The 23,310-nt window shown below is 45.0% G+C and overlaps 1 protein-coding gene across 2 annotated transcripts; it reads right to left on the minus strand.

Moving 5' to 3' along the window:
* Positions 1-862: 862 nt before the first annotated feature.
* Positions 863-22,936, minus strand: LOC129827430 (coiled-coil domain-containing protein 69-like). Of its 2 annotated transcripts, none has more exons than XM_055888273.1 (9): positions 22,662-22,936; positions 18,638-18,707; positions 16,519-16,703; positions 8,162-8,249; positions 7,941-8,014; positions 7,702-7,803; positions 6,837-6,956; positions 5,963-6,060; positions 863-2,219 (listed from the first exon to the last, which is right to left on the minus strand). In XM_055888273.1, exons 1-9 carry the CDS (start codon positions 22,680-22,682, stop codon positions 2,069-2,071), a joined length of 909 nt encoding a protein of 302 aa, XP_055744248.1. In that variant the 5' UTR covers positions 22,683-22,936; the 3' UTR covers positions 863-2,068. The 2 variants fall into 2 exon arrangements, with proteins under 2 accessions (XP_055744248.1, XP_055744247.1); XM_055888272.1 differs by having other exon boundaries at positions 22,635-22,936.
* Positions 22,937-23,310: the final 374 nt, after the last annotated feature.

Below are 23,310 nucleotides of genomic sequence, written 5' to 3' on the forward strand. Positions count from 1 at the left end.
GGCAAAACGCAGAAAGGTGTTCCCCCAGGTGACTGTGAAAAGCCCTGGGAACTGGGTGACACCACAGCCGGGGGTTTGACCTGCAGTTAGCGTGGAGCCCCACCAGGTATTGTCCTGGCTTGTCAAACATCCATTGACATAGTGATCCTTTTACATCCGCTGAGCGAACGGTTCCGCTGCTGGCCGCAACAAGACAGAGAAGGGGGTGAGAGGGGTGAGGGTTGTCCAACTTTCACCGCTTCTGCTCTCCATCAGCCCTGAGCGAAGCACTGGGGGGAGGGGGGGTTCTAGGTTCAAGCACCAGGGTGCAAAAGTCACCAATGAATGTGTCAATCAGCTTCACCTTTGTGGTTGTTGTTAGACCCATCCGACACCTTCTCAAATCACCTCATTATAAACACACAGTGGGAGCGGATAAGGTGGTCATGGCTGCAGGGTAAATTATTTCATAAATTAGGAACTAATTAACCTTTTTTATATTATAAAGTGACTATACCCTAAAATGCATTATCATCACAGTCTCTTTTCTGCCCTTTCACACATTTTCACATTGACTAGACAAATACATAAAATGTTCCTTATTTCATTGTGACAGCCTTTTTTTTTTCAGTGAAAACATACTGGAGAAATCAAATAAAAGGTGACAGAAAATAAAGCAGAACAGGACAGAGCCAAAGTAATACTCATCAACAACTCTTTCCTGTCCTGTTCTGCCCCCTAGCGTTTATCACAGTGCATTACACACAGTATGGGAAAATTACTTAACACTAAAATCATTTTTTTTTTTATATCTGAGAAGACACTGACACATTTCACACAAACACAAAGTACAGTGGTTCAGATACAGATGTTTATTGAAACTCAAGCTCTCTCTCTCTCTCTCTCTCCTCTTATATCTCTCCGCTGCCTTTGTGGATAAGAGCGTTGGCTAAATTATTAAAATGTCAATGTAAACAAACAATGTAAAACCCAGGAGTAAACAAGAGTAAACAAAAATATTTTTTACAGCAACCTCTCTCACATTTAGTACTAGTAAAATACTGATTAAAAGTGCTAGTGCTTCAGAAGAAATGCAAATTAAAAACACTGAGAAGTGCTTTTGGTTCTTTGTAACTTAAAAAAAAAGTCACAAAAATACCCATTGTCCTCATCTGCAAAAATAAAAATAACCATGGCAATCCATTTCCCATATTGTATGAAACAAAAAAGTAAAACATATCCCTAATACAAAAGCAGTTGTCTAAAGTAACTGTTTAAATTGTATATACTGCATTATATTCTGTAACATTTACTCCATATTCAGTGACGTAAAACTTTGACAGACATCGTAATAGTGTCTCAGGAAGAAGGTAGATAAAAAAAAGATGTAGCTACTAGCTACGTACTACATGATTGTACATCTGTCTCTCCAACTGCAATTCAAACCATCAAAGTGAACACTTTGCTTGCCCCTACGAGGGTGAAATCGTTCCATGAGATTTCATAGCCTAGTTCCTGATCCGTTGGTACTGTCAAGGACCAGGCTATTCCTTATGGAGGAGAGAAACTCTGATCTACTGTAGATCTACTCTATAATATCAGCTGAACAGCAGGGTGTCAAACATTGCATTGGTTTTCCAACAGTGCATGGCTGTGCCCAATGCCCCCCCCCCTCCCCCCCAAAAAACTGTCCTGTGGTATGAATACCATACTGCTACAGAAACATTATGTACTGTAAGGCACAGCAGGTATAACACTGGAAGAAAAAAATAATCTAAATTTTTTGGCATCAGGTTCCATCAAACATATGTGACTATAGCCCTTTGTAAAGGGTTGCAAAAGTCCTGAAACGTTCCCAAAATCCCCAGATTTTCAGAAATTTGACTTGAAGAATTCCAGGTTGGAGAAATCCCTCCTTGCATATTGCTACGTCCTAATTCTTGGAATCCTCCAAATCAGGGATTACTGAAAAAAAAACATTTTAGAATTTTGGGAAAGTTAACGGATCCATGCTTGCAACCCTACACAGGATTAAGACAGAAGTAACCGATTGTCCTGTTCGGTCTGGGTGGATCAGCTGGGGGAGATCTCAGACTATGGGGAAGGATGGGAAGGTAGAACAGGAGTCTCTGTGCTTCAGTTTAAACATGAGCTGCTCTTTCTCCTGTGTGAGCCTCTGGCAGAGACCTGTCTGCCTGTCTAACGTCCCTTGGAGGTCCTGGTGCTCCTTGGAGAGCTGCCTACACACAGGAGCATAGGGAAGGAGATATATTAGAAGACACGCATACAGTGCATTAGGAAAGTATTCAGACCCCTTGACTTTTTCCACATTGTTACATTACATCCTTACTCTAAAATTGATTAAATAAATGTTTTTCCTCAATGTACACACAATACCTCATAACGACACATTTTTGCAAGTGTTTTTAAAACAAAAAACAGAAATACCTTATTTACATAAGTATTCAGACCCTTTGCTATGAGACTTGAAAGGCACACACCTGTCTATATAAGGTCCCACAGTTGACAGTGCATGTCAGAGCAAAAACCAAGCCATGAGGTGGAAGGAATTTTCCGTAGAGCTCCGAGACAGGATTGTGTTGAGGCACAGATCTGGGGAAGGGTACCAAAACATTTCTGCAGCATTGAAGGAAGAACAGCGGCCTCCATCCTTAATGGAAGACGTTTTGGAACCACCAAGACTCTTCCTAGAGCTGGCTGCCCGACCAAACTGACCAATCGGGGGAAAAGGGCCTTGGTCAGGGAGGTGACCAAGAACCTGAGATGGGTGAATCTTCCAGAAGGACAACCATCTCTGCAGCACTCCACCAATCAGGCCTTTATGGTAGTGGCCAGATGGAAGCCACTCCTCAGTAAAAGGCATGACAGCCTGCTTGGAGTTTGCCAAAAGGCACCTTAAAGGACTCTCAGACTATGAGAAACAAGATTCTCTGGTCTGATGAAACCAAGATTGAACTATTTGAACCAAGCATCGCTCATCACCTGGCCTATACCATCCATACAGTGAAGCATGGTGGTGGCAGCGGTGATGTTCTTCAGTGGCAGGGACTGGGAGACTAGTCAGGATCGAGGGAAAGATGAACGGAGCAAAGTACAGAGAGATCCTTAATGAAAACCTGCTCCAGAGCGCTCAGGACCTCGGAAGGTGAACCTTCGTTCCAGTCTAACAGGACAACGACCCTAAGCACACAGCCAAGACAACACAGGAGTGGCTTCGGGACAAGTCTCTGAATGTCCTTGAGTGGCCCAGCCAGAGCCCGGATTTGAATCCAATCTCTGGAGAGACCTGAAAATAGCTGTGCAGCGACGCTCCCCATCCAACCTGACAGAGCATGAGAGGATCTGCAGAGAATAATGGGAGAAACTCCCCAAATACAGGTGTGCCAAGCTTGTAACGTCATACCCAAGAAGACTCGAGGCTGTAATCGCTGCCAAAGGCGTTTCAACAAAGTACTGAGTAAAGGGTCTGAATACTTATGTAAAATGTGTTTTTGCTTCATCACTATGGGGTATTGTGTGTAGATTGATGAGGGGGGAAAAACAATTTAATAAAATTGTAGAATAAGGCTGTAATATAACAATGTGGAAAAAGTCAAGGGTCTGAATACTTTCAGAATGCCCTGTATTCCATTGATAGTTTGACAGGAAGACATTCATAATGAGCGAGAGAAAAAAACTAATCTGTAGCAAAGTAGATTTTATAAATATTTTGCTGACCTAAAATCACTGTTCATCAAAATTCTACAAGTGTAAAGGCATTGCCATAAGTAGAAGTAGTACCAAAAAGTCATCCAGCATCTATATACTTTAATATAAGAGGAAATTACACGTTTCTAAGTTCCTATGGTGAAATTTAACTTTTACACTAAAGTACTGGAAACTGCCACAACTTGCTTCCTTTAAGAAATATTCCCACCACTTTCTCCACCAAGTGGCACCACATTCACATCTTATGTAAATGCAAAAGCCATTTGCTAATTTTAAGTTTGCTTGTTCTATATCTATTTGTTTGTTCTATATCCTTCTATATCTATTTACAGCCTTGTTGCCATGTAGTCTTCTACAATGTGACTTCCTGGTACAGACCTAACAACGTTAACTCCAGGGAAACAGACCGTTACCCACAACTCCAGGGAAACAGACCGTTACCCACAACTCCAGGGAAACAGACCGTTACCCACAACTCCAGGGAAACAGACCGTTACCCACAACTCCAGGGAAACAGACCGTTACCCACAACTCCAGGGAAACAGACCGTTACCCACAACTCCAGGGAAACAGACCGTTACCCACAACTCCAGGGAAACAGACCGTTACCCACAACTCCAGGGAAACAGACCGTTACCCACAACTCCAGGGAAACAGACCGTTACCCACAACTCCAGGGAAACAGACCGTTACCCACAACTCCAGGGAAACAGACCGTTACCCACAACTCCAGGGAAACAGACCGTTACCCACAACTCCAGGGAAACAGACCGTTACCCACAACTCCAGGGAAACAGACCGTTACCCACAACTCCAGGGAAACAGACCGTTACCCACAACTCCAGGGAAACAGACCGTTACCCACAACTCCAGGGAAACAGACCGTTACCCACAACTCCAGGGAAACAGACCGTTACCCACAACTCCAGGGAAACAGACCGTTACCCACAACTCCAGGGAAACAGACCGTTACCCACAACTCCAGGGAAACAGACCGTTACCCACAACTCCAGGGAAACAGACCGTTACCCACAACTCCAGGGAAACAGACCGTTACCCACAACTCCAGGGAAACAGACCGTTACCCACAACTCCAGGGAAACAGACCGTTACCCACAACTCCAGGGAAACAGACCGTTACCCACAACTCCAGGGAAACAGACCGTTACCCACAACTCCAGGGAAACAGACCGTTACCCACAACTCCAGGGAAACAGACCGTTACCCACAACTCCAGGGAAACAGACCGTTACCCACAACTCCAGGGAAACAGACCGTTACCCACAACTCCAGGGAAACAGACCGTTACCCACAACTCCAGGGAAACAGACCGTTACCCACAACTCCAGGGAAACAGACCGTTACCCACAACTCCAGGGAAACAGACCGTTACCCACAACTCCAGGGAAACAGACCGTTACCCACAACTCCAGGGAAACAGACCGTTACCCACAACTCCAGGGAAACAGACCGTTACCCACAACTCCAGGGAAACAGACCGTTACCCACAACTCCAGGGAAACAGACCGTTACCCACAACTCCAGGGAAACAGACCGTTACCCACAACTCCAGGGAAACAGACCGTTACCCACAACTCCAGGGAAACAGACCGTTACCCACAACTCCAGGGAAACAGACCGTTACCCACAACTCCAGGGAAACAGACCGTTACCCACAACTCCAGGGAAACAGACCGTTACCCACAACTCCAGGGAAACAGACCGTTACCCACAACTCCAGGGAAACAGACCGTTACCCACAACTCCAGGGAAACAGACCGTTACCCACAACTCCAGGGAAACAGACCGTTACCCACAACTCCAGGGAAACAGACCGTTACCCACAACTCCAGGGAAACAGACCGTTACCCACAACTCCAGGGAAACAGACCGTTACCCACAACTCCAGGGAAACAGACTGTTACCCACAACTCCAGGGAAACAGACTGTTACCCACAACTCCAGGGAAACAGACTGTTACCCACAACTCCAGGGAAACAGACTGTTACCCACAACTCCAGGGAAACAGACTGTTACCCACAACTCCAGGGAAACAGACTGTTACCCACAACTCCAGGGAAACAGACTGTTACCCACAACTCCAGGGAAACAGACTGTTACCCACAACTCCAGGGAAACAGACTGTTACCCACAACTCCAGGGAAACAGACTGTTACCCACAACTCCAGGGAAACAGACTGTTACCAACAGACAGAGATGGTGTGGATATCTGATAAGCAGCAGCAGCTCTTACTGTATAAGGCTTTGATGGTTGTCAATCCGAACTCTCAGGTCCTCGTTCTGCTGTAAAACATTTATGACCTGGTCTTCCAGAGACAGATTCTTCTCCACCTGACGTGATAGAAATACAAAGTTAGGTGGTGAAGACCTGTTATTTTACCTGAAATGCAACACAACTCAACGTTTATATCCCAGGACAAATTAGCTAGCAAGTGGCAGCTAGCTAAACAGGACAAATTAGCTAGCAAGTGGCAGCTAGCTAAACAGGACAAATTAGCTAGCAAGTGGCAGCTAGCTAAACAGGACAAATTAGCTAGCAAGTGGCAGCTAGCTAAACAGGACAAATTAGCTAGCAAGTGGCAGCTAGCTAAACAGGACAAATTAGCTAGCAAGTGCCAGCTAGCTAAACAGGACAAATTAGCTAGCAAGTGCCAGCTAGCTAAACAGGACAAATGAGCTAGCAAGTGCCAGCTAGCTAAACAGGACAAATGAGCTAGCAAGTGCCAGCTAGCTAAACAGGACAAATGAGCTAGCAAGTGCAAGCTAGCTAGTTAAATTGCCATAAATGTTTAATGCTTTTCGACCTGTCCCCAAATTAATATAATTGGTTCAGAGTTTGTTTTGATAGTTCAATCTGCGTGTCGTGAAGGCGTTTGGTGTCGGGGGGAAATACATTTGCGCGTGGTTTGGGTACGGTGTCAGACTTCTATAACCCAGAGTATTTTTTGACAGTGCAGAGCACCTAAGATTTCTTGTTTCTGTTTTATTCCTCTGTAAAGTATATTGAGACTGTGATGATGCACTTTAAATAAACTTTGACTAGGAGAAATCTAAGAGTCAGGTGCCTGGACTAGTCTGTCAGCCAGTCCAAGTCCCAGTCAACTTACCAGAACCTGCATCTGTAGCAGTTTGTTCCCCTGCTCCTGAATACGTTCACTCTTCATCTCAATGACAAACAGCAGACTCTCCTGCTCCTGCTCCCAGAATGGCCCAGGACTGCCATGGGCCTGGAGAGAGAGAAGGGGAGAGCGAGAGAGAAGGGGAGAGCGAGAGAGAAGGGGAGAGCGAGAGAGAAGGGGAGAGCCAGAGAGAAGGGGAGAGCCAGAGAGAAGGGGAGAGCCAGAGAGAAGGGGAGAGCCAGAGAGAAGGGGAGAGCCAGAGAGAAGGGGAGAGCCAGAGAGAAGGGGAGAGCCAGAGAGAAGGGGAGAGCCAGAGAGAAGGGGAGAGCCAGAGAGAAGGGGAGAGCCAGAGAGAAGGGGAGAGCCAGAGAGAAGGGGAGAGCCAGAGAGAAGGGGAGAGCCAGAGAGAAGGGGAGCGCCAGAGAGAAGGGGAGAGCCAGAGAGAAGGGGAGAGCCAGAGAGAAGGGGAGAGCCAGAGAGAAGGGGAGAGCCAGAGAGAAGGGGAGAGCCAGAGAGAAGGGGAGAGCCAGAGAGCAGGGGAGAGCCAGAGAGCAGGGGAGAGCCAGAGAGAGAAGGGGTGAGCGAGAGAGAGAAGGGGTGAGCGAGAGAGAGAAGGGGTGAGCGAGAGAGAGAAGGGGTGAGCGAGAGAGAGAAGGGGTGAGCGAGAGAGAGAAGGGGTGAGCGAGAGAGAAGGGGAGAGAAGGAAAGGAGAGAGAGAGAGAGAGGAGGAGAGTGTAAAATTAACAGCATACTAATGCAACCTGGAGACCAGATGTCTAAAACAACAGTCAACTAAGTGAACTGGCTATGGGATCATACACAAGCCACGCACACTGTGCAGACGCACACACACCTGAATGTTCCGCTGCAGGTCCTTCTTGAAGGTAGACTCGTCAACTCTCTTCTTTAGCTCATTGTACACGTGGAGCTCTGTAGTCAGCTCCTTAACCTCCTCCTATAAAAGAAAACCAACTGGTCAGTTCTGTACTTCTTCTTACACAGTTAGAAGGTAAGGGGTACTGTATAGACCACAGTACATCAAAACAGGAGATACAAACTGATCAAGTTAGAGAGACAACTAAACACGCATACCGTCAACACTTTCTCTGCTGCCTGGTGTGTCTCGGTTAGCCGTTTTCGCTCTTCACTCTGGATCCTCTGCCGTTCTGTGGGGGATAATAGGGATTCTATATGTAGTTCTACGGGCCGGGATAACATCAGTCAATGATTATTCATTCTCATTCCAGTTCCAACACAATCCACATGGTTATTCCATCTACATACAGCAGTTACTTCACATGCTCTAGTCTTGCCTTCCAGCTGTCTCTCGTGCTGCTCTGCAGTCCTCTGGGTCTTCTCCCCGTAGACAATAGTCAGGTCAGAAGCCGTCTCTGTTTTCACCTGGAGATGATCAACAACACAAGGACAGGGTTGAAGCCATGTACATCCACACTTGTCATAGGAGCTAGACAAGGTGAAAACCAAATATAAAAACAGCGAGATCTTTGTTAAATAAACAAAACAAGTGTATAATACCAGATGACCTGCTCTACCAGGTGTATAACACCAGATGACCTGCTCTACCAGGTGTATAAAACCAGATGACCTGCTCTACCAGGTGTATAAAACCAGATGACCTGCTCTACCAGGTGTATAAAACCAGATGACCTGCTCTACCAGGTGTATAAAACCAGATGACCTGCTCTACCAGGTGTAGAATACCAGATGACCTGCTCTACCAGGTGTATAAAACCAGATGACCTGCTCTACCAGGTGTATAAAACCAGATGACCTGCTCTACCAGGTGTATAACACCAGATGACCTGCTCTACCAGGTGTATAACACCAGATGACCTGATCTACCAGGTGTATAACACCAGATGACCTGCTCTACCAGGTGTATAACACCAGATGACCTGCTCTACCAGGTGTATAACACCAGATGACCTGCTCTACCAGGTGTATAAAACCAGATGACCTGCTCTACCAGGTGTATAAAACCAGATGACCTGCTCTACCAGGTGTATAAAACCAGATGACCTGCTCTACCAGGTGTATAAAACCAGATGACCTGCTCTACCAGGTGTATAAAACCAGATGACCTGCTCTACCAGGTGTATAAAACCAGATGACCTGCTCTACCAGGTGTATAAAACCAGATGACCTGCTCTACCAGGTGTATAAAACCAGATGACCTGCTCTACCAGGTGTATAAAACCAGATGACCTGCTCTACCAGGTGTAGAATACCAGATGACCTGCTCTACCAGGTGTAGAATACCAGATGACCTGCTCTACCAGGTGTATAAAACCAGATGACCTGCTCTACCAGGTGTATAAAACCAGATGACCTGCTCTACCAGGTGTAGAATACCAGATGACCTGCTCTACCAGGTGTAGAATACCAGATGACCTGCTCTACCAGGTGTAGAATACCAGATGACCTGCTCTACCAGGTGTAGAATACCAGATGACCTGCTCTACCAGGTGTATAAAACCAGATGACCTGCTCTACCAGGTGTATAAAACCAGATGACCTGCTCTACCAGGTGTATAAAACCAGATGACCTGCTCTACCAGGTGTATAAAACCAGATGACCTGCTCTACCAGGTGTATAAAAACAGATGACCTGCTCTACCAGGTGTATAACACCAGATGACCTGCTCTACCAGGTGTATAAAACCAGATGACCTGCTCTACCAGGTGTATAAAACCAGATGACCTGCTCTACCAGGTGTATAAAACCAGATGACCTGCTCTACCAGGTGTATAAAACCAGATGACCTGCTCTACCAGGTGTAGAATACCAGATGACCTGCTCTACCAGGTGTATAAAACCAGATGACCTGCTCTACCAGGTGTATAAAACCAGATGACCTGCTCTACCAGGTGTATAAAACCAGATGACCTGCTCTACCAGGTGTATAAAACCAGATGACCTGCTCTACCAGGTGTATAACACCAGATGACCTGCTCTACCAGGTGTATAACACCAGATGACCTGCTCTACCAGGTGTATAAAACCAGATGACCTGCTCTACCAGGTGTATAAAAACAGATGACCTGCTCTACCAGGTGTATAACACCAGATGACCTGCTCTACCAGGTGTATAAAACCAGATGACCTGCTCTACCAGGTGTATAAAACCAGATGACCTGCTCTACCAGGTGTATAAAACCAGATGACCTGCTCTACCAGGTGTATAAAACCAGATGACCTGCTCTACCAGGTGTAGAATACCAGATGACCTGCTCTACCAGGTGTATAAAACCAGATGACCTGCTCTACCAGGTGTATAAAACCAGATGACCTGCTCTACCAGGTGTATAAAACCAGATGACCTGCTCTACCAGGTGTATAACACCAGATGACCTGCTCTACCAGGTGTATAACACCAGATGACCTGCTCTACCAGGTGTATAAAACCAGATGACCTGCTCTACCAGGTGTATAACACCAGATGACCTGCTCTACCAGGTGTATGAAACCAGATGACCTGCTCTACCAGGTGTAAAACCAGATGACCTGCTCTACCAGGTGTATAAAACCAGATGACCTGCTCTACCAGGTGTATAAAACCAGATGACCTGCTCTACCAGGTGTATAAAACCAGATGACCTGCTCTACCAGGTGTATAAAACCAGATGACCTGCTCTACCAGGTGTATAAAACCAGATGACCTGCTCTACCAGGTGTAGAATACCAGATGACCTGCTCTACCAGGTGTAGAATACCAGATGACCTGCTCTACCAGGTGTATAAAACCAGATGACCTGCTCTACCAGGTGTAGAATACCAGCTAACCTGCTCTACCAGGTGTATAACACCAGATGACCTGCTCTACCAGGTGTATGAAACCAGATGACCTGCTCTACCAGGTGTATAAAACCAGATGACCTGCTCTACCAGGTGTATAAAACCAGATGACCTGCTCTATCAGGTGTATGAAACCAGATGACCTGCTCTACCAGGTGTAGAATACCAGATGACCTGCTCTACCAGGTGTAGAATACCAGATGACCTGCTCTACCAGGTGTATAAAACCAGATGACCTGCTCTACCAGGTGTAGAATACCAGATGACCTGCTCTACCAGGTGTAGAATACCAGATGACCTGCTCTACCAGGTGTATAAAACCAGATGACCTGCTCTACCAGGTGTATAAAACCAGATGACCTGCTCTACCAGGTGTATAAAACCAGCATGTGTTCATTATCGCCAATAGCTGTTCATTGTCGCCAATAAGACTTGATATCATCATGTTACTGTGATGCTCTGGTTATTCTGCCTTCAGTCGCTCCGACTTCAAGCTGCACATCCCTGGAAACATGGGTAGTGTCCCAAATGGCACCCTATTCCCTATGTACTGCACTACTTTAGACCAGAGCCCTTAGGGACTATATAGGGAATAGGGTGCAGCCACTGAGACCTCAACTCAAAAGGCTAACCAAGTGCTTTGTGTAAGACACTGTAATTCAGATACAAATCACAATGCAATCCTGCAGGAGGAGCAGATTGACTTGTTCTGATCAGCTTAGTAATATTATGCTGTAGTAGTGGCTTTGTGGCTCACACTAATTAAACACTAATGCCCTTTTCATACTATCGTGCCAACTGTACTGCGTTGGCATGGATATTTCATTTTCACATTGTTCTCTCCAATAAATGGTGGACATGCTGTATAGTCAGGCCAGCACAGTACAGTTGGCTAAGCTCTGCTCAGTGTGGAAAGGGTAGATGGTGAATGTAAATATTTATAGGGTTGATGGTGAATGTAAATATTTATAGGGTATATAGTAGATGGTGAACGTAAATGGTACAGGGTATATAAACTCAGCAAAAAAAGAAACGTCCTCTCACTGTCAACTGCGTTTATTTTCAGCAAACTTAACATGTGTAAATATTTGTATGAACATAACAAGATTCAACAACTGAGACATAAACTGAACAAGTTCCACAGACGTGTGACTAACAGAAATGGAATAATGTGTCCCTGAACAAAGGGAGGGTCAAAATCAAAAGTAACAGTCAGTATCTGGTGTGGCCACCAGCTGCATTAAGTACTGCAGTGCATCTCCTCCTCATGGACTGCACCAGATTTGCTAGTTCTTGCTGTGAGATGTTACCCCACTCTTCCACCAAGGCACCTGCAAGTTCCCGGACATTTCTGGGGGGGGGGGGGGGGGGGGGGGATGGCCCTAGCCCTCACCCTCCGAGCCAACACGTCCCAGACGTGTTCAATGGGATTGAGACCCGGGCTCTTCGCTGGCCATGGCAGAACACTGACATTCCTGTCTTGCAGGAAATCACACACAGAACGAGCAGTATGGCTGGTGACATTGTCATGCTGCAGGGTCATGTCAGGATGAGCCTGCAGGAAGGGTACAACATGAGGGAGGAGGATGTCTTCCCTGTAACGCACAGCACTGAGATTTCCTGCAATGACAACAAGCTCAGTCCGATGATGCTGTGACACACCGCCCCAGACCATGATGGACCCTCCGCATCAATCCCGCTCCAGAGCACAGGCCTCGGTGTAACGCTCATTCCTTCGACAATAAACGCAAATCCGACCATCACCCCGGTGAGACAAATCCGCAACTTGTCAGTGAAGAGCACTTTTTGCCAGTCCTGTCTGGTCCAGCAACGGTGGGTTTGTGCCCATATGTGACGTTGTTGCCGGTGATGTCTGGTGGGGACCTGCTTTACAACAAGCCGTCAGTCCAGCCTCTCTCAGCCTATTGCGGACAGTCTGAGCACTGATGGAGGGATTGTGTGCAGGTCCTGTGCAGGTGTTACACGTTGTCGGCCACTGCGAGAACGATCAGCTGTCCGCCCCGTCTCCCTGTAGTGCGGTCTTAGGCGTCTCAGTACAGACATTGCAATGTATTGCCCTGGCCACATCTGCAGTCCTCATGCCTCCTTGCAGCATGCCTAAGGCACGTCTACACAGATGAGCAGGGACCCTGGGCATCTTTCTTTTGGTGTTTTTTAGAGTCAGTAGAAAGGCCTCTTTAGTGTCCTAAGTTTTCATAACTGTGACCTTATTTGCCTACCATCTGTAAGCTGTTAGTGTCTTAAGGACCGTTCCACTGGTGCATGTTCATTAATTGTTTATGGTTCATTGAACAAGCATGGGAAACAGTGTTTAAACCCTTTACAATGAAGACCTGTGAATTTATTTGGATTTTTACTAATTATCTTTGAAAGACGTTTCTTTTTTTGCTGAGTTTAGTAGGTGGTAGATGGTGAATGTAAATGGTATATATTAGATGGTATATTGTGAATGTAAATTGTACAGGGCATATAGTGGATGGTATATGTAAATGGTACAGGGTATATAATAGATGGTGAATGTCAATATTTACAGGGTATATAGTAGATGGTACAGGGTATATGGTAGATGGTACAGTGCATTCGGAAAGTATTCAGACCCCTTGACTTTTTCCACATTTTGTTACATTACAAACGTATTCAAAAATGAATTAAAGGTGTGTGCCTTTCCAAATCATGTCTAATCAATTGAATTTACCACTGGTGGACTCAAATCAAGCTGTAGAAACATCTCAAGGATGATAGATGAAAATAGGATGAACCTTATCTAAATTTCAAATATCATAGCAAAGGGTCTGAATACTTATGGAAATAAGTTCTGTTTTAATTTTTTTTCCCAATTCCCCCCCCCCTCCACTTTGTCATTATGCGGTATTATTTGTAGATCACAATAAAAAAATTATCAATTTTAGCCAAAGGCTGTAACGTAACAAAATGTGGAAAAAGTCAAGGGGTCTGAATACTTTCTGAAGGCACTGTAGGTATATAGTACTTGGCAAATGTAAATGGTACTTGGCAAATGTAAATGGTACAGGGTAGCTGGTGAATGTAAATGGTACAGGGTAGCTGGTGAATGTAAATGGTACAGGGTAGCTGGTGAATGTAAATGGTACAGGGTAGCTGGTGAATGTAAATGGTACAGGGTAGCTGGTGAATGTAAATGGTACAGGGTAGCTGGTGAATGTAAATGGTACAGGGTAGCTGGTGAATGTAAATGGTACAGGGTAGCTGGTGAATGTAAATGGTACAGGGTAGCTGGTGAATGTAAATGGTACAGGGTAGCTGGTGAATGTAAATGGTACAGGGTAGCTGGTGAATGTAAATGGTACAGGGTAGATGGTATATGGTGAATGTAAATGGTACAGGGTAGATGGTGAATGTAAATGGCACAGGGTATATAGTATATGGTGAATGTAAATGGTACAGGGTATATAGTAGATGGTATATGGTACAGGGTATATGGTGAACGTAAATGGTACAGGGTATATAGTAGATGGTATATGGTGAACGTAAATGGTACAGGGATATAGTATATGGTATGTGGTGAATTGTCCAGGGCATTTTTTATTTATACCAGGTAAGTTGATTGAGAACGCATTCTCATTTACAGTAACAACCTGGGGAATAGTTACAGGAGATAGGACGGACGGACGGGGGGGGGGGGGGGGGGGGTGAATGAGCCAATTGTAAGCTGGGGATGATTAGGTGGCCATGATGGTATGAGGGTTAACACCCCTAGGACACCAGGGTTAACACCCCTAGTCTTACAATAAGTGCCATGGATATTTAATGACCTCAAGAGAGTCAGGACACCTGTTTAACATCCCATCCGAAAGACGGCACCCTACACAGGGCAATGTCCCCAATCACTGCCCTGGGGAATTGGGATATTTTTTTTAACCAGGGGAAAGGCTGCCTCCTACTGGCCCTCCAACATCACTTCCACAATCACCTGGTCTCCCATCCAGGGCCTGACCAAGACCAACCCTGCTCAGCTTCAGAAGCAAGCCAGCAGTGGGATGCAGGGTGGTATGCTGCTTGCCGATGGTATATGGTGAATGTAAATGGTACCGGTATATGAAGGGCTGGAGGTAAAATTGAGCTGAGGGCTAGCAGTGAGCCGAGGGAAGTGGGCTAGCAGTGAGCTGAGGGAAGTGGGCTAGCAGTGAGCTGAGGGAAGTGGGCTAGCAGTGAGCTGAGGGAAGTGGGCTAGCAGTGAGCTGAGGGAAGTGGGCTAGCAGTGAGCTGAGGGAAGTGGGCTAGCAGTGAGCTGAGGGAAGTGGGCTAGCAGTGAGCTGAGGGAAGTGGGCTAGCAGTGAGCTGAGGGAAGTGGGCTAGCAGTGAGCTGAGGGAAGTGGGCTAGCAGTGAGCTGAGGGAAGTGGGCTAGCAGTGAGCTGAGGGAAGTGGGCTAGCAGTGAGCTGAGGGAAGTGGGCTAGCAGTGAGCTGAGGGAAGTGGGCTAGCAGTGAGCTGAGGGAAGTGGGCTAGCAGTGAGCTGAGGGAAGTGGAATAGCAGTGAGCTGAGGGAAGTGGAATAGCAGTGAGCTGAGGGAAGTGGGATAGCAGTGAGCTGAGGGAAGTGGAATAGCAGTGAGCTGAGGGAAGTGGAATAGCAGTGAGCTGAGGGAAGTGGAATAGCAGTGAGCTGAGGGAAGTGGAATAGCAGTGAGCTGAGGGAAGTGGAATAGCAGTGAGCTGAGGGAAGTGGGATAGCAGTGAGCTGAGGGAAGTGGGATAGCAGTGAGCTGAGGGAAGTGGAATAGCAGTGAGCTGAGGGAAGTGGAATAGCAGTGAGCTGAGGGAAGTGGAATAGCAGTGAGCTGAGGGAAGTGGGATAGCAGTGAGCTGAGGGAAGTGGGATAGCAGTGAGCTGAGGGAAGTGGGATAGCAGTGAGCTGAGGGAAGTGGGATAGCAGTGAGCTGAGGGAAGTGGGATAGCAGTGAGCTGAGGGAAGTGGAATAGCAGTGAGCTGAGGGAAGTGGAATAGCAGTGAGCTGAGGGAAGTGGGATAGCAGTGAGCTGAGGGAAGTGGGATAGCAGTGAGCTGAGGGAAGTGGAATAGCAGTGAGCTGAGGGAAGTGGAATAGCAGTGAGCTGAGGGAAGTGGAATAGCAGTGAGCTGAGGGAAGTGGAATAGCAGTGAGCTGAGGGAAGTGGAATAGCAGTGAGCTGAGGGAAGTGGGATAGCAGTGAGCTGAGGGAAGTGGGATAGCAGTTACTATCTACCTTCTCAGTGATACGGTCGTCAAGATCACACTTAAGGTAGTAGTGGATTGATGGTCTACAATAAGTGGGCTAAAAGATGTCTCATCCATTTGGTTCCTGGCTAGCCATCCATTTGGTTCCTGGCTACCCATCCTATCTATCCATTTGGTTCCTGGCTACCCATCCATTTGGTTCCTGGCTACCCATCCTATCTATCCATTTGGTTCCTGGCTACCCATCCATTTGGTTCCTGGCTACCCATCCTATCTATCCATTTGGTTCCTGGCTACCCATCCTATCTATCCATTTGGTTAGAACGGAAATTCATCTTCTGTGGTCTAAGGGTCACATACCTTCTCAGTGATGTTGTGGACCAGAGCTCTCTATGGGGTTAGATACCTTCTCAATTAGGTTGTGGACCAGAGCTCTCTATGGGGTTAGATACCTTCTCAGTGCTGTTGTGAACCAGAGCTCTCTATGGGGTTAGATACCTTCTCAGTGATGTTGTGAACCAGAGCTCTCTATGGGGTTAGATACCTTCTCAGTGCTGTTGTGAACCAGAGCTCTCTATGGGGTTAGATACCTTCTCAGTGCTGTTGTGAACCAGAGCTCTCTATGGGGTTAGATACCTTCTCAATTATGTTGTGGACCAGGACACAGAGCTCTCCTTGGGTTGGGTCTTTTAGTAGCTCCTCCCTCTCCTGGGTCCCAGAGGCAGACAGCACGTCCCGTAGGATCTTCAGCTGCCACTCATAGTGACCCAGCTGCTTCTCAGTTTCTAGACCCACATTCAGCTCCTCCAGAGGGACTTTACCTGGAGCAGGGGATACCAGGGTTGTATTCAGTAGGTAACAAACAGGGAGGGAATACCTGAACATGTCCAATAACAAAAAGTATTGTTCTACATGGCAAAATTCTACGTTCGCTATGTTACGATGTACCTGAACACGACCCGTGGCTGTGGTTATCAAGGCAAAAACATTGCTAGAATGCTCAGAAAGAAATATTTAATGTAGCCATGTAGGATAAGAAATCACATCAGTTCTATTCACATGTCTATCATGTATATTGTACCGTATGCTCTACAGGCTTTGCCTACTGCTTAGTACTGAGTACTGTGAGCCATTCCCATAATGTAGTTGGCAGAGGGGTTGAACCAAACCAGACCTGGCTGCAACCTTTACTGGTCAGACTAGACTCAGTACAACACCAGTAGAATATACTAACTCAATCTGTCTGACTATAAAATACTTAGAGCTACTCTGATATGTATAAGGGGGGGGGGGGGGGGGGGGCTCCAGTTCAACTTCTGAGGAACTCAGACTAGTTTGGTGAACCACGTTCCGAGTGATGATTGACCTTCCTGACACATGGAGACTTGTGTTAGCTCTCAGAGTTAATGCCTTAGGTTTTAGCTCAGCAGGCTAGGCCAACACAGCCTTGTTCACTCAGGCACTTGTTGAAGGCATGACCCTGAGACCCATAATTACATGATCACAGAGAACACACCAAGTACAACAGAGTACACACAAAGTACAACAGAGTACACACAAAGTACAACAGAGTACACACAAAGTACAACAGAGTACACACAAAGTACAACAGAGTACACACAAAGTACAACAGAGTACACACAAAGTACAACAGAGTACACACAAAGTACAACAGAGTACACACAAAGTACAACAGAGTACACACAAAGTACAACAGAGTACACAAAGTACACAAGACCTGTTGAGGATTCTAATGCAGACAGCACAGTGTTGTCACATCAGTGTTTCCAAGGCCATCGAAGCATTCAAAACTGACTGGTTGAAATTAGGTCATTATGGTGTCACTTTAAAAATCAGTAATTCCAACCAGTTTCTGGGTGTAGTGACATCATTTCAACCCACCGGGATCATGACAAAGTGTGTGTCATTTAAAACATTCAGATATTTTATGCCATTTAGCAGACGCTAAGTGACTTAGTCATGCATGCATACATTACTACGTACAAGCAGCCCAGGGAATCACACCCACAATCCTGGCATTGCAAGCGCTATTCTCTACAAACGGAGCCATACTGGAGCCCAGTTATTATGTACAGGTTATTAGTGGGCCTAATAATAAAAGATGATTTTATAACGAGTCGAGGCAGTGTGATGTGTAAATCCCTCTGCATCAGAGATGTAATAAAGACTACACAACAGGAGGAGTCACAGTGTCAGTCTACAACACAACAGGAGTAGGAGTCACAGTGTCAGTCTACAACACAACAGGAGAGGAGGAGGAGTCACAGTGTCAGTCTACAACACAACAGGAGAGGAGGAGGAGTCACAGTGTCAGTCTCCAACACAACAGGAGTAGGAGTCACAGTGTCAGTCTACAACACAACAGGAGAGGAGGAGGAGTCACAGTGTCAGTCTACAACACAACAGGAGAGGAGGAGGAGTCAGTGTCAGTCTACAACACAACAGGAGAGGAGGAGGAGTCACAGTGTCAGTCTACAACACAACAGGAGAGGAGGAGGAGTCAGTGTCAGTCTACAACACAACAGGAGGAGGAGTCACAGTGTCAGTCTACAACAGGAGAGGAGGAGTCACAGTATCAGTCTACAACACAACAGGAGAGGAGGAGTAGTCACAGTATCAGTCTACAACACAACAGGAGAGGAGGAGGAGTCACAGTATCAGTCTACAACACAACAGGAGAGGAGGAGGAGTCACAGTGTCAGTCTACAACACAACAGGAAACCACACCCCTCACCTCCTTCTCCATCTTGACTGTTGTTGACCTCTTTCACAGTCTTCTCTTCCTCTTTCACTTTGTTTTTCCTCTACAAGGAGAAAAAATAGATTGACACACTACGACAATCAACATATTACAAATAAATAAGAACAAGAAGTAAAAAAATATATATTTTATTTTTTTACTTCAGTTAATTTTAGTAAATACAGTGATCCCTCGCCACTTCGCGGTTCACTTATCGCGGATTCGCTATTTCGCGGATTTTCATAATGCATTTTTTTTTTTTTTTTTTGGTGCATTGTGCTCTGCATTCTGATTCGCTAAAAACTCACTCCCGCTTCTTGTATCAAAACATGCTACGAATTGTGCTATCATTTTGTCGTCTCGTGCAGTTATGTGTACGTACATAAAACAGCTTGGCAAATTTACATTAAGTTGGCCAAATTATCTTGTAATTTCGAACATCTCCTAAACCCATAATGTCGACGAAACGCTCTGAAGAGCAGTGAAACGGCCTACACGTGAGTCACTGTATTTGTATACATGTAATAGTTGCTAATTGTAAAAAAAAAAAAAGTTTTCTATTTCGCGGATTTCACTTATCGCGGGTCATTTTCGGAACGTAACCCCCGCGATAAACGAGGGATTACTGTACTTTGAAAACACTTTCCCCCCCTTAAAACTACATTGTTGGTTAAGGGCTTGTAAAGTAAGCATTTCACTTGTATTCGACGCATGTGACAAACAAAATTTGATTTGAATTCCACACAATTTTGTATGCTTTGAAGTGTGAGGGACGCCAGAACTTGTTGTTTGTAAACTGGATCAGGGTAAGATCTTATGTAAAGCTTCTGATTGGTGCTTGACCCATATGGCTCTCTCACAGGGAGTCATTAGTACCCACATGACTGAAAATGAATCGTTAGTTTGTTCACAAGTTACATAACATGTCCATGCTACAGTTTTATGATTCAACAGCTGACCTGGGTCTTCATACTAGTTGTACAATGTGATAGAATGGTTATTTACTTCAAACTGATCATACCAGTAATTATGGAGTCAAACACATAGAAACTCCAAGCAACATGGAGTACAAGCTTTATGCGTGCCTGGAAAACAGATTGTGTGTCCTAAATGCCATCCTTTTCCCTATATAGTGCACTACTTCTGACCCTGGTTTCCGAGGGAGTTCACTACAAAGGATACAGTGTGTCATATGGGTCGCAGGTCCAATAAATACCGTGCTCCTTCTCATCAACCTGGCTGCTCTAATAGTCCAATAAATACTGTGCTCTTTCTCACCAACCTGGCTGCTCTAATAGTCCAATAAATACAGTGCTCCTTCTCACCAACCTGGCTGCTCTAATAGTCCAATAAATACAGTGCTCCTTCTCACCAACCTGGCTGCTCCAATAAATACCATGTTCCTTCTCACCAACCTGGCTGCTCTAATAAATACCGTGTTCCTTCTCATCAACCTGGCTGCGCCAACAAATACCGTGTTCCTTCTCACCAACCTGGCTGCTCTAATAGTCCAATAAGAAAAGTGACTCCCGAAAGACACCATAGAGACCAGTACAACGTGTGTGATGGGCTTTAAATCTCAATAAAGGATCTTAACATGATGTGTGATGGGCTTTAAATCTCAATAAAAGGATCTTAACATGATGTGATGGGCTTTAAATCTCAATAACAGGATCTTAACATGATGTGATGGGCTTTAAATCTCAATAAAAGGATCTTAACATGATGTGATGGGCTTTAAATCTCAATAAAAGGATCTTAACATGACGTGATGGGCTTTAAATCTCAATAACAGGATCTTAACATGACGTGATGGGCTTTAAATCTCAATAACAGGATCTTAACATGATGTGATGGGCTTTAAATCTCAATAACAGGATCTTAACATGATGTGATGGGCTTTAAATCTCAATAACAGGATCTTAACATGATGTGATGGGCATGCGTTTTATTACCTGCTTTAAATCTCAGTTAAGGATCTTAAACACACAAGTCCAGGGGCACATGTTGAGGTGGGGTTGGAAAGGCTCTCTTTAACACGACTATAAATCACACCTTCTCTTCTTTCTCAGGCTGTACGCCCCAAATGGGACCCTATTTCCTTTGTAGTGCACTACTTTTGACCAGGTCCCATAGCAGTTCACTACAGAGGGAATAGGGTGCCGTTTGGGACAGAGATCCGGTCTCCCCAGTCTTTTTAAACATTGGAGAAACTTCAACGTTTAGTTATGTCTTTACTGACTAAATGCACAGGGAACATCCTAGCCCCATGGCAGACCGTAGCCTACACCGGACTCCTAATGTTTACAAGTTCCTCCTGGCCCTAGAGTTAAGGTTAAGATTGAATGTTTTGTGACTTTTGTGAGAAATATCTAGTCCAGGTATGCTCTCACAAGAGTTCAAATAAACTTTCCAAGAAGAGTGCGAAATGTCAACAAAAAAAGAAAAGTGAATAAAGAACTGGCCCATCAAAGGTACACACATAGGGGACAGACATGTACCATCGGCTGATAGAACTAGAAAAACAGCCCCCAACTCAAAGGAAATTCAGAAAACTAAAACCACATCTTCAATACAACAAAGGACATTCAGACTTAGTTAAAGGACATTTAATTTAGACTGTGGTTGAGTCTTTCAAGCAGAGAAACACATGTTCCGTGATATGCCATTAACACTTGGCTGAGGAGGAGTCTCTTCATGTGGCATTTGCATCATGGTCCATATGGAGCCCCATATTGCTGTGCGTGTGTGTGTGTGTGTGTGTGTGTGTCTCCAGGCTTCTCTTGTAGAGCCCTCTCTAGCAGACCTTCACACTTCTCCAGTTGCCTACGTCAACCAGCCAAACAGATGGTTTTGTGATCTGCTCTGTAGACGCTGCAATACAGCTCGCCAGTGGCTTGGTTTGCAGTACCTCTTAAGTACTTATTTTTTTTGTTGTAGAAGAAAGATTTTTTTTAAATGTCAAACACCACCATTGAGAAATGAAGAAATCCACTCACAGAGAATCTTGACCAATCAATCAAAGGATACCCACTGTTTTTAACTGTGTAAGTGGTCTCAATGTGTGACTGTTTGATGCATTGCCAGATGAGTTGAAGGGGGAAATAAATTTAACTCAATGATTAATCAATCTAGTCTCTCTCTTCAACGCCTCCTGGAAGTGGTACAATCTGGGGTATCATTTCTGGATGGTAATATAAGCCTGTGCCACTGGTTGTAAATGTCAGAGGCAGTACTAGCACATCTAACTGTAGCCTACTTCTAATACATTTAACTGCATGTTAATTATTACACTTTCCATATCCTCAGGTCACTTCTTTCCTATCACAAAACAGTGCAATTTGTAGTTATCAGTAGTCGTCACAGGAAACATCAACTGAATTTGTGCACTTAAGTAGAAAAACCCAACAACTCGTATGATCAGAAAGCAAAAAAAAAAAAAACTAATTCACTGACTATGTAGGCTACAGGGTGTCAATCAATTAATACAATGTATAATTTACTGGTGATGATGATCATACAATGTATCACCACCAGTAACTGTCGATGTCTGGTCAACCTGTAACTTCTTATAATTAATGCGGAAGAATGACGTCAGATTAGTTCTCTGCACTGTTACGTTTGACAAGTAGAGTTTGAAACCGTGGGAAAGTCAATCTCAGAGGATAGACATCTTTTAAATTATTTTCAGCACATCTGTTTCCAATTAAAACTTTGAGAAAACTCCGCACAAATTGACTGATAGAATACATCACGCGTTGCAAAACACGGATGTTAATCCCCATGAATAAAATCCACTAGAGATTAACGCATGTGGGAAATGAGTCTATAAAACTAACAAACTATTTTGTTTGATCGATAAAAATAAAAAAATCAACACGCCTGTGTTGTGCTACGAATCTGTGCGACAATGGGAAGCTACAATAACAAAACACCACTTGGTTACTTAAATAATATCCTAGATTATTTCACAACAAAGATGAATAAATACCGTTTTCTTGCAAATTCTGCCACGCACCTTGCTGTGGCTGCAACCCATGCCTGCCCCGCGTCCTCTCGTCAACCCTACCAGTCCTTGTCTAGAGTTACCAACTCTCAAATAGCAACTCTTCTGAACACTGTGCCTCGCCGGGCTGTGGTAAGGGTCTCTCAAAAGGTCTGTGCTGCTCACTCTAACTCACAACTCGCTCAACTCGACCAGATGGGCGGTTCTCTTTAAAAATCCAAAACACTGATCTTAAAACAAAGTGAACCGACCCACGTTCTAGAAGGGGAAACAGGGTGTAGATCAGTGGATTGCCCACCTGTTACGCAACATTGAGGCTTGTGGGTGTTTCAAGTCTATCGATTTGACATTTTACCGTAATACACCGAATACAAGCCCCATCAGATTTACACCACACATAATAGGTTACCTAATCATAGGTTTCATGCATGGATTATTTTTCCTATTGCCTACAGGCTATTTAATTATATCAGGCCTATAATGTGCCCAATAATATTGAATTCTCACTGTAGTAAGATATAAATAAAGAACTGTAAAATTGATCTGAATCTGTCATTTTGTTTATAATACATGTTGGGGAAGAGTCCATGTGAAAAACACAGTCAATGGACATGTGAAAGACACAGTAGATACATCCCTCCATCCCATCCAGGGAGGAAGG

The sequence above is a fragment of the Salvelinus fontinalis genome, chromosome 29 (assembly GCF_029448725.1).
Source record: "Salvelinus fontinalis isolate EN_2023a chromosome 29, ASM2944872v1, whole genome shotgun sequence".
NCBI lineage: Eukaryota > Metazoa > Chordata > Actinopteri > Salmoniformes > Salmonidae > Salvelinus > Salvelinus fontinalis.

Bases quoted from the DNA above. Each gene is read 5' to 3' on its own strand.
- LOC129827430 (XM_055888272.1), bottom strand. From the start codon at position 22,682: ATGGGTTGCAGCCACAGCAAGGTGCGTGGCAGAATTTGCAAGAAAACG. The intron at 16,704-18,637 runs GTGAGGGGTGTG...CCCCTGCTCCAG, and splicing joins CAGTCAAGATGGAGAAGGAG to GTAAAGTCCCTCTGGAGGAG. The intron at 8,015-8,161 runs GCAAGACTAGAG...TATCCCCCACAG, and splicing joins GCACGAGAGACAGCTGGAAG to AACGGCAGAGGATCCAGAGT.